General features: G+C 41.4%; 1 protein-coding gene across 1 annotated transcript in view; it reads left to right on the top strand.

Moving 5' to 3' along the window:
* adamts3 (ADAM metallopeptidase with thrombospondin type 1 motif, 3) overlaps nucleotides 1–12,882 on the top strand; it is an 87,401-nt gene that overhangs the window by 38,464 nt on the left and 36,055 nt on the right. Inside the window, 3 exon segments of the mRNA XM_034540733.1 lie at nucleotides 2,698–2,894; nucleotides 10,030–10,113; nucleotides 12,252–12,408. Of these exon segments, the coding sequence (XP_034396624.1) occupies nucleotides 2,698–2,894; nucleotides 10,030–10,113; nucleotides 12,252–12,408 (438 nt within the window).

Here is a 12,882-nt window from a genome sequence, read left to right as displayed (position 1 = left end):
TGACCAGAGTCTTAACAGCCGTTTGCTGTTTACCTTCATTAGGAGGATGCTTCATTGGCGACTCTCTTGCTAGAATCAGCGGAAAAATTTGGGGAGCTTGTGCTGCTTTCTACTTTCATTGCAAAAAAATCTTTAGCAAATCTGGGCTGTATTTTTATTTATCTTTTTTTTCTAGTTAAGTCCAGTTTTTTTTCTTTTAAACTAACGCAATATAACTAGTTTCCCAAGATTAGCAGCGCCCTGGTCTCACTGGTCAGGTATGATGGAAACGATGGGAGGTTGCGTCCGACAAAGAGTCCCCGACCTTCTACTTCTCAGATTGCCGTTATTGGTCAATTAGCACCTGCCACCTACCAAATAACGGGTAATAACCGGGTCACCTGCCACCTACCAAATAACGGGTAATAACCGGGTCACCTGCCACCGTGACGGATACGTTTTTCCTTGTGTTACGATATTAATTCTTCAAGACAAGTCAGATTACATGATATGCTCCATAAGTTTCTACCTCTGACAGGTTCTTCATTAATATAGAGTGACTGACTGAAGCACATGCCTGTGTCGCGATGGGAGCGGCGGAGGGGGTGGTGGGGGTAATGAACTCCACAATCCCAACACTGTAGGAGCCTGGGCCACGGCTGAGGTGGCAGCCATTTCTTCTTATTTATTTTAGCTCCCCTCTCCACTCAACCAGCGGCCCTGTGAGCATCCCCCGGACGTTCATTTTTAAAAAATGAAAAATGCCTGCCGCTTTTATTTATGGGTTGAGACTGGCTCCTCCCCCTCTTCCTCGGGTCCCCGGAGCGTTACGCGCTCGACTGGCCTTCAGAAGACGCTCGTGTTCATCTGATCCTCCGTGTGATCTTAACCGGCCTGAACACCGGAGAAGGTTAACGGCACGTTGGGCTAAAACCAACCCGCCGCTGGGAGGGCATTTGTTTTTGGTGACGTCTACAAGCAGAGAGGTTGTGGACGTCCAATGACCCCTCTGACCTTTCGCATTTTTTTATGTTAGAATAGAGATGCTGCTCGTCTTAAATATTAAACACATTGCAGAAAGCGCTCCCCGACACACACACACACACACACACACACACATAGCCCCAAATAAATATTTTTGCTCTCTTGGCTTTGTGAGAAATTAATGAGTTTTTAAAAATAAATGTCATTGTTTGACACACATTACGTATTCAGACCGTGTAAAATTGATTTGATTTTTTTGTTGTTTTTGCTCCGTGAAAACAGACAGAACATTGGAGGTATTTTTGCTTCGCTGATGGAAATACAATCGATGAGATAAAAAATGTTTCAGCTCGTTAAAATATCGATTATTAAATCGGTAATAAGCTTGTGCTGGAGGGGAAGTTTGTGATGACAGAGAAGTTTGAGAAACAACAACTCTGAAGGTTCAGACGCTTCCTGATCTCCATCAGCCGGAGTGTGTGTGTGTGTGTGTGTGTGTGTGTGTGTGTCTGTCCACAGCTAATCCCCCATACTACTGGACTTTTCAGCCTAATATTTTCCGTGCTCTTTTATTGTTATTGTATTGTTTTATTGTTTGCTCAATTACCTCTTAAGGTTACAGCGAACAACCTATTTTCTGGCTGTTTTATCGGCCATTGAGTGTCCGACTCCTCCCCCGCTCTTAAAGGGCCGGTAACACGCCTTGTTGCGGGCCTTATTTTTGGCCTTAGCTTAAAATCTTGACATCCGTCCAAAGGTTTTGATCTCATTTTGAATCAGAATCATCTGCAGATTAATTACATTCCCGATATGTTAAGATCCACTGAGGTTAGGAGACCAATAAGTCCCTGTTTTTTGCAATTTTGCGTCAAACGGCATCCGAATTTACCAAATTACGTAACTAACAATAAAAAACTAACTGCGGTTGAAACCAAACCAAACCAGCGGAAGCAGTAATCCACACGCCAAGTAGTTCAACCTGCACCTTCAGTGGCCAGCAAGTATTAGTGGAGCAGGTTATACACGCTCTAGTATAGTCAAATCTGATAATAATCAACATAAACTTGCTTTGAAGTCATATCTGATTTCCCTTTTATTCAACCACGAAGAATAATCTGTAGATTGTAAAAAAATTTTTTTTTAAAAAGCCTAAAAATAACAACGTATTTATTGGATTTTACCACACTATTACAGGCAGTGAATCGAAAACATGAGATCATGAGCTCAACATTTATGAAATGCATAGTTTAATGTACTGCGGGGCATGGATCTGAATGCACACTACAAAAAAAGTCAATGATAGAAATTTTAATTACTGTGTACTGAGTGGTTTTCTGCCGCTTTGGCTGAAGGAAAAATATATTCAGAATACTATAAATGTTTCAATTATGTATTTTCTTTGATAAAGTTTACAGCCTTAATTGTGTATAAAGAGCTTCTTTTCTCAGTGGGTATCAACCTATAATATTTGAATACTAATAGAATAGAAAACCCCTAGCACAAGCAAAATAATAAAAGTGTTGTATGGCCAACTTATGTGTATGATACTTTTTATATTTGATTGTTGTAATTAACGTTGACGATTGTCTTTTTTTAATAATAATTCCAGAATTATTTAGTCAATAAAATGTGTCACCTTTATATTGCTCGATATGTTCGACCAACATTCATTTTTTAACGTTATGATTAAATGTGCTTGTTTAATAAAGACTTCTTGTCACGTCCCCTGTACAGAACCAGAGCTGGACGTACCCGGGACCCTGGACTCTGTGGCCCGGCAGGTCAATGACACGGTCGCCCGCCGCCGCCGCCGCCGAGATGCCGGGGAGGACGACTACAACATCGAAATCCTGCTGGGGGTCGACGACTCGGTGGTTCGGTTTCACGGCAAGGAGCACGTGCAGAACTACCTCCTCACGCTCATGAACATCGTGAGTCACAGATCACTCGCTTTTGTTGTTCTTTGTTTAGATGTGAGGACACAATGACGCTGACAAAACCTCTTGTTTTGAAAAGTAAAGTTAATGCCAAAGTTCCTTAAATGTGCCTTAAATGTGCATTCTCTCTACTGACGACCAGGGGGCGACTCCTCTGGTTGTATAGAAGTCTATGCTTCATGTGTTAAAGCTGCATTCTCTCTACTGACCACCAGGGGGCGACTCCTCTGGTTGTATAGAAATCTATATAAATGACTCTACTACGTGATTGACAGGTCTCTGCCGCTACCAGAGCCGTATGCGGAGTCTCTACGTCACTCCTCCGGCGTCCAAATAGGGTCACTTCCTGTTTGCAAATAGGTCAAGAAGACGCAGCCGTAACACAAGATGGTGACGGCCAAAACGCTGAACTTGAGGCTTCAAAACGTCCGTCCACAAACCAACGGGTGACGTCACGATGACTGCGTTTACTTCTTCTATGCAGTCTTTGCCTTTGACCACCAAACTCTAGTCAGTTCATTCCTGAGTCCGGGTTTGAAGACATTAAAACGTTCTAGACCTTTTTACCCTCTCAGCCTCTCGGCATTTGAATCGGCTCCAAACCAAACACAATGTTTATTGCAGATTTACGACCAATAAAACTAGACCGACAATCTCGCATTTTATCTCCAGGGTTCCCAGAGTTCAGATGATGTATACAACTCAAATATATCGTACGCTGTTGACCTGCAATCACCTCCTTAAGACTCCCATGTCCCCCCTCCCCCACCGTAAAAAAGACAAACATGGGTCACTGGGGTTTAAACATTAAAACGGCATCTGAACCACGGTTTTTCTCTCCGTTCTCGTGTCTTCTGACAGCTGAGTCGGTATAAGTAAGCACTCGGTTCTGTTTCCCGAGGCCAGAAACAATGAAGAGGAGGTTACACAACCCTCTAATCTGACCCAACAATCACATTCTGATTGTGGCTGGTCGTGATCTAAATACACAGCCTCTCTCCTTTTTATCCTCCGACATTTAACCGAGATGCTTTTAGTTCGGCGCTTGGATCCAATCAAATCAGACGAGTCACGAGGCTTCACAGAGAAAACGCTGTTCCTGCTGGTGATTAACGCTGTGTGTTAGACGGCGTGCTCCTTATCGATTTCTATCGGGGGTGATGTGGAGCGTGTCGCAGCTTCAGCACTGCTACCCGAGCACTGCCTGTATGTCTGATCACTTGACATGCGTCTCCTGTGAAGGCCTCGTATATATATATCTATATATATCTATATATATATTTAATTATATATATATATATATATATTTTTTTTTTAAGGGTTTAAAAAAAGCAATATATATATATATATATATATAGGTTTTATAAAAATTATTATTATTTTTTTTTAAATTTTATAATATAATATATATATATATATATATAATATATATATATAATATATACTTTTAAGGGTTTACACAAAACAAAACCAAAAAAAAAGAAATATATATTTTTAAATCCCTTCAAATATGCATATGCTCAGAAGCATTGATTGCGTAATGTTGTCTCCGCTCTTCCTCCCTTTTTGTCTGCATTGTGCTCTTCTGTTTTCATTTATCATACATCGTGTGTCGCGGTTCAGAAAAGGAAGTCAAGAGCGTCGTCACGCCGGACCCTGACTGGTCTTTCTGGTTCGGATCAGAGCCGATCAGAGCCTCATCGGTCGTGACGATCTCCTTCGGGTTAAAGAGGAATAAATCCACCCGATTCAACACAACAATCGTATTACTTCATCATTATACAGCTTTCTTATAAATCGGCCTCGTTTAAGGCGCACAATGAACCTTAATTCCGTCCTACATCTCATTCTACGTCTCCCACTGTTTCCTGTCGTCTCTCTTCATTCACTGTAATAAATGGACCATCAATTCAAATTCACCATTGTTCTCGATTCACTCTCCTCTCTCTTTTATTATTTCTTCACACGTATCAATTGTTCTTTTCCGTTGTCCGGCACGTCTGTACTCGGCTCCCCGGGGAATGAAACACTGTTGTATTTACAGTAGGCATAAATCCATAATTCATAGAGAATGTGCTTCTCTCTCTCTCTCTCATTGTGTTGCAATTCATGAAGTTATGATGGTGTTTTTCCAGCTGAGGTACCGGGTGGAGGCGTCTCTCTGGCTCTGACCTCTAAACACTGTACACTGTGATGGACAACAGAGTCCAATGTACCAAGTCTATTCATCTGGACCTCTCTCTCTCTCTCTCTCCTTCGGATACCCTGAAGGCTCTACTTTCAGATACATCTTTTTTTTTTTTCTTTCCTTGCCTTCCACCTCTTTCTCCTCTCTCCTCTCCGTCTTCCTCGTTATCGCTCTTCTCGTTCTCTCCTCTCTTCCTCCTCGCCCACTCTTTCACCTCTTCACCTCACCTCATCCTCTTCCCCCTCTCCTCCTCTCCTCTCTCCTTCCGTTTTGACTTCTCCCGACCTATTGAAAGTATGTAATGTAGCTTTGAGTTACGAGTGCGTTTTTTTTTTTTTTCTTCTCGTGTTTATGTGCATCACCTTGCAAAGGCTTCTGGGAGAATTTGTCTTTATGTGTAAATTACCTGATCGGAGCGCTCCCGGTGCAGGAACTCCCGGTCCAGGAACTCCCGGTCCGTGTTCTTTCCTCTCTCATGCCACGCCATATGTGTGCTCTATGTTTTCTTATTGTTTTTATTTATTGTTTTTATTTGTAATTTTCGTGAATTTTATTGGATAGCTTTTAGGATCTTTTAAATACGTTATGTAAAGTGTCTTTGGGCACCTTGAAAAGCGATATATGAATTAAATGCATTATTATTATTATTAGTATTATTATTCTCAGTTCTGCTGTACCCTGCAATCACATGTAGTTCAACGCGTGATTCGTTCTGTTCTGGGATATCACACAAAATATTACGGGAAATTAGCGATCGGAGATCCGGCACCGATGTGTAAATGTCGATTTTATCGGCTTCTTTCTTTTTTTGTCCCCAGTGCGTGGCTTTATTCTCAGTTGTCTCTCGATCACATTTCTCTTGTTGGTTCTTTGTCTTTCTTCTTCGCTTGAGTAAAGATGGTTTCCCAGTTTCAGTCGAAAGGTCACGCAAAAGGTACCCTCTTGGGGGGGGGCCGTCATAGATCGATACGATTTCTCGTGAAATGCTTCGGACAGAAACCGTTACCCGTCCAGAAAAAAAAGTCTCCGAGCCTCGTGAAAAGCTTCGGACAGAAACGTGAAAAGCTTCTGACATAAACCGTTACGGGTAACGGTTTACGGGTAACGGTTTACGGGTAACGGTTTCTGTTTTTACGTGACGCCCCGATTCCGCTGTCTCTCTCTCTCTCCGGAACACGTCGCCTCCAGCCGGCCGTGTCACCAGACAAGATGGGAAGAGGCGGTGAAGAGCTTGAAGTTTGTCAAGCTTGATAATCTGAAGAAAAAAGGGATACAATTTGTCCTCACGCATGAGTATAATTGGTTTTAAATCATCAAAGTCAAACTGCACTGGATCGAAAGGCTGTATAAAAAAAAATTAAAAAAAAGAAGGAAGATAAACATCAATTACACAAGAGGAGCTGGAAGGACAGGACTTTGCTAATGAGTCCTCTTAGCGGGACGTTAAGTAATGCGTGACTTTTACGGACCTCTGTTGGCGACACGTGGGTACTGCAACAACATTTACACAGAAATATATTTTATTCATATATAGTTGTGGAATATATTGGGTTTTTTTCATTCTATGTAGACTGCATTTTAGGATCGGACTTGAAAAATATCTTTACGGGAGTACAGTACAACACCAGGAAGCTCCAGGCTCAAATAGTATGATAGAGAATCATTGCAGGCTTCACAAAGGTATAATTCACAGTTGCTTTCGGTTGGGAAGTTATGGTTTCATCATCTCGGGCTTTAGACTTTTCATCAAAGGTTGAAACCCGGTTGCAGGGATTTCTTTCTTTTCTCCCACCACATCATTAGCGAGGTCTAAAAAATGGCCGATTGTCGGTTGGACGGGACCCCGGGTTCGCGGTCGCGTTCCAGCTCATGTGTCGAGGTGTCGGGATGGGTTTGAGGTCTGGGCTCAATTCCTTCAACGGCCAAACCTGGAATCCATTTCTTTAATAAAGACGTGGATTCCTGCGCGGAGGCCGTTGCCATGTTGAAACTGGGAACCGTTGCCACAGAGTTGGAAGCTCCCTGTGTTATGAAAATATCATCGAGTGTGGAAAAGCCACCGAACCGTTCCGAGCCAAAAGTAGACAAAAGCATCCGGATTTCTTCAGTGGCTTTAATGGGCGACTATGATCCATTTAGAGCTGCAATGATTAGTTGAGGAATTGATTAGAAGATCAACAGAAAGGTGAAAATTGATTAATTTACCGATCGCACGCAATTCTTTTTAATGGCAGAAAAGGGCAGAAATATCAGCCTCTCAAATATGGAGATTTCCTGCTTTTCTCTGTTTCATATATTATATTTCACTAAATAGTAGCTGTGAGAGAGAGCGTTCACCTCATTTATTTTCATAATAAAGCACCCAGCTGGAGTCACAATCAGTCAGATAATTGATGGTGAGCGACTGGAATCAGCTGGACGCCATTAAAACGGCGATCTGAGGACGATTAAGCACGCGAGTGGACGACGTGCTGCTGGAATATTATTTCCGTCCACCTCCTGACATATTGCGTACCGAGGCGGATAAACTCAGCGAGAAATCAGTGGCCCAAAGAAAATGTATTCCACGGCCGCCGATGAGCTCTTTTCTCATGGAGATGATTTGTTCACTGATGCCGTCGGTGCTCACCGTACGGTCGGTCGGACGAGGCGACACACACACACACACACACACACACACACACACACACACACACACACACACGTGTCACGTTGAGCCTGTTAAAAGGTCAGCTGTCAATAAAATCCATGTTGTCCTCGTTTGCAGTGTGTCATGACATATATACAATATGTAGTGAATAACACCGTGGTCACAAAGAAGAAGGAAAAAGGACATTCATTTATATTTTCCATGCGTTTTTCGCAAACCAAAACGGTTTCCCTGGTTACCCCGCGGGCTTGCTATTTAATACCTACGAGGTTTAACAGGGTTGCGCAACGACGTTCGTAACGTTCAAGACTTCAGCTCCAACCAACCCGTATATTAGTAGACCGACATCTTAACTAATCTAACAACTAAAATAGACATGTAGGGTAACTGTATCTAATTCAAAGAAATTATCGCAGAGCAATCTGCTTTGTTTAATACTCTATCCTGTTATTTCTAAATAACCGGTCTGTTATTTCTTAATAACCAGTCTTTTTCTTAATAACCGGTCTGTTATTTCTTAATAACCAGTCTTTTTCTTATTAACCGGTCTGTTATCTCTTAATAACCGGTCTTTTTCTTAATAACTGGTCTGTTATTTCTTAATAACCGGTCTTTTCTTATTAACCGGTCTGTTATTTCTTATTAACCAGTCTGTTATCTCTTAATAACCGGTCTTTTGCTTATTAACCGGTCTGTTATTTCTTAATAACCGGTCTTTTGCTTATTAACCGGTCTGTTATTTCTTAATAACCGGTCTTTTTCTTATTAACCGGTCTGTTATCTCTTAATAACTGGTCTGTTATTTCTCAAGAACGTCGCTATAAATAATAGAACCAGTACTTCTGATCTCTGTGCACAATTTTCTAGCAATAGAATCATTTTTAATTTCTTTGGGTAAGTAGCCGTGTAATAAGTGGGGTAATGTACAGCCAGCGGGTCGTTATCGCTGGGCGATGAAATTACTTAATGGGGCTTTGCAGGCCGAGAGCTGTTCCCTCCACGTTTCACCACTCACACATATATATATATATATATATATATATATATATATATATATATATATATTATTAGCGTCCAAGCACTCATTTGCAGATGCGATTCCTCCGCTTACACGAGTGTTCGTGGGCGCGTTTATGTTTATGTAATAAATTATAATATAATTTGCCGTCTCTGCAGCCTGATTGAACTGCATTTAAATATATTTCTCTCTTTGTGTATTTCCATAATGAGGTCAAGCGAGGAACGCCTCGTGCAGCTCCGCATCTTGAGGCAGATCAGTGGCACATGTAGTCCTCTTATAACAGAGAGAGTCCATCAGTGGGCTTTAATACGCGGCGGCGGCGGCGATGCTGATCCCCGACGGGGACATTTGATCCCTCCAGCTGATTGAATCCACACCATAGTTCTGCGGAAGATATAATAAAATATAACAGTGTGGAGAAAACGAGGTGTGAAACGGTCTCTTTCCACGACTTCAACCGCGGTCAGAATACTGAGCGCGGTTCCTGTTCCTCATTTTACCGCCCCCCCCCCCCCCCTTTATGTAATAATATACGCCAACAAATCCCATTAAACATCTTTCCTTGTGGTTTACATTTGTCACAAACACAAAGCCATGCACGCACACATACACACACCACACACACACATACACACACACACACACACACACGAGTCCCTCTGAACTCACATTTTACATTCTGCGACCTTGTTTTTTCTTTTTTTTTATCTCTCGTGAGAGAACTCCACCATGTTATATTGCATGCAGTACAACACAGTTATAATGCCATAAATATATATATATATATATATATTTTTTTTTTAAAAACAAGAAATGAACACACTTTATTTTTGCAGAAATGTAAGATTAAAAAGAAAATCTATAAAATCCAAAATCTTGCCGATGTTTAAAAATCAATCCTATCTTCCCAGTTTCATAATTTAACGTTGTTTTTACAGCATCTGTAGAAACATTTAGAATAACAGTGTTTTTTCCGATATTAAATATCACAATTTTAAGCTTAGATTCGGTTGTCACATATGATGAGGACCGTGGGGAAGATTATATGTGGTTTCTTTTTTTTTTTTTTTACAGCTTCTTACCGGTGTGTTGTTGGCAAACGTTTAAAGGAAAACCTGCTTCTTCCGTCATTTTGGAAATGTTTTATGGCAACCGATTTGTAAAGAATGGGGTTTGTTTTTCCCACGCTCACTTCCTGTGACGAGACCAGATTCATCCAGACGTGTCGACGTCTCGCCTTCAAAATAAAATGCTCTTCGTGCTTCCTCAGGTGAACGAGATCTACCACGACGAGTCTCTGGGCGTCCACATCAACGTGGTGCTGGTGAGGATGATCATGCTGGGCTACGCCAAGGTGAGTTCAAAACCACCCCGCGTCCCCATTCGCTCGAGAGATGGTGGGCGGAGTCTGTACCGCGGCCGAGAGTCGGGGGGTACGGGGGGGTGCGACTCGTGATTATGTTCCGGCACGTATTATTCTATGAATCATGAAAAAGTGGTTGAAAATGAAATCAGGCTTCATTAGATTCATGAATTCATTATCATGGATTCATTAGTATGGATTCATTATTATGGATTCATTATCATGGATTAATTGTCATGGATTCATTATCATGGATTCATTATCATGGATTCATTATCATGGATTCATTAGTATGGATTCATTGTTATGGATTCATTATCATGGATTCATTATCATGGATTCATTAGTATGGATTCATTATTATGGATTCATTATTATGGATTCATTATCATGGATTCATTAGTATGGATTCATTATTATGGATTCATTATCATGGATTAATTGTCATGGATTCATTATCATGGATTCATTATTATGGATTCATTATCATGGATTCATTATCATGGATTCATTAGTATGGATTCATTAGTATTGATTCATTAGTATGGATTCATTATCATGGATTAATTGTCATGGATTCATTATCATGGATTCATTATTATGGATTCATTGTTATAGATTCATTATCATGGATTCATTAGTATGGATTCATTGTTATGGATTCATTATCATGGATTCATTGTTATGGATTCATTATCATGGATTCATTATTATGGATTCATTATTATAGATTCATTATCATGGATTCATTATTATGGATTTATTATCATGGATTCATTAGTATGGATTCATTATTATGGATTCATTATCATGGATTAATTGTCATGTATTCATTATCATGGATTCATCATCATGGATTCATCGTTATGGATTCAATATCATGGATTCATTGTTATGGATTCATTATTATGGATTCATTATCATGGATTCATTATTATGGATTCATTATTATGGATTCATTATCATGGATTCATTGTTATGGATTCATTATCATGGATTCATTATCATGGATTCATTATCATGGATTCATTATTATGGATTCATTATCATGGATTCATTATCATGGATTCATTGTTATGGATTCATTGTTATGGATTCATTATCATGGATTCATTATTATGGATTCATTATCATGGATTCATTAGTATGGATTCATTAGTATGGATTCATTATTATGGATTCATTATTATGGATTCATTATCATGGATTCATTAGTATGGATTCATTATCATGGATTCATTATCATGGATTCATTATTATGGATTCATTATCATGGATTCATTAGTATGGATTCATTATCATGGATTAATTGTCATGGATTCATTATCATGGATTCATTATTATGGATTCATTATCATGGATTCATTAGTATGGATTCATTATTTTCATTATCATGGATTCATTGTCATGGTATATATAGCTAAATCTGATCTGTTTCCCACCGACAGTCACCTCAGGCTTTATGAAAGCAGCACAAAGAGGTCTGACATCGACTTGACTTCTGATTTATAATGATTTATAACGATAAATGCTTCAAATATATGGCAGGCGATAAAATAAAAAAAGACACCCACCATCCGCAACCTGCAGCCTCGTAAACCTCTCATTCGTAATGTAAAAAAAGAAAAGAAATACCCAGGAAGGAATGTGATGGAGAGGCCAAACGATTTCCCCCCCCCCCCCCCCCCCCCCACACACACACACACACACGCACACACACACACTACACCCCCACACCCCCACCCTCCGTGTGAGACGTCCGTAAACATCACCAATTGATTTCAAACACCGGTTAATCTCGCTAATCTGGACAGCTGTCCCGCGGAGCAGAGGTGGGTTCAACGCGGGGGGGGGGGGGGGGGGAGACTGGACAGGCGAGGCGGGAGGGTGAGGGATGCACTGGGAACCCCACGGGGGGGAGATGCGGTCCGCTGGTCACGTGGACCCCCCCCCAGAGTGCCCCGTGTTCGGTCTGTCGGCACCTGTTGGGAACTGACAAGCCCCTTTTTTTGATCTGCTGACAGAATACTAACATGTTCATTTACACTGTCATGGTTCTCTCTCTCTCTCTCTCTCTCTCTATCCCTCTCTCTCCCTCCCTCGCTCTCTCTCTCTCTCTCTCCTGTCAGTCCATCAGCCTCATCGAGAGGGGGAACCCATCGCGGAGCCTGGAGAACGTGTGCCGCTGGGCGTTCGTGCAGCAGAAGGGCGACGCCGAGCACGCCGAGCACCACGACCACGCCATCTTCCTGACTCGCCAAGGCTTCGGCCCCACGGGGATGCAGGGTAAACATGCCTCCCACCTCTCACCCAGCCAACAGGTGTCACGTGTACAGAGCGAGCACATTCGATGCGTACGATAGAAATGATTCATATAACGCGATCGGCATCGGGCCACATAATGGAATAATAATGACCATAAGGGTCAACATTAGCATATTGTTAACACAACATTTTGGAGGCCACGGCTCTCATTTGTGAAACCTGCAATCGCATTTTTTAAAATGCAGCCGGTGTCTCGAGGTAAAAGGCACCGCCGTGGGGGGAAAGGGGGGGTGGGGGGGGGGGAGCAAACTAACCGCCCGGCGTGCGGCCTCGGTCTCACCATCACAAACCCAGCGGCCCTCCCTCGAGCTGTTGTATCTTTGTACATACATACATATATATATATATATATAATATATATATTATATATGTATGTATGTAGGTTGTGTTTCTTTTCTTCTTTTTCTTCGGTACGAATTAAAATTCTTGTTTTTT

The sequence above is a fragment of the Cyclopterus lumpus genome, chromosome 9 (genome assembly GCF_009769545.1).
Source record: "Cyclopterus lumpus isolate fCycLum1 chromosome 9, fCycLum1.pri, whole genome shotgun sequence".
Taxonomy (NCBI): domain Eukaryota; kingdom Metazoa; phylum Chordata; class Actinopteri; order Perciformes; family Cyclopteridae; genus Cyclopterus; species Cyclopterus lumpus.
The sequence above is the reverse complement of the archived record's forward strand: the minus strand, read 5'-3'. Positions and strand labels throughout refer to the sequence as shown.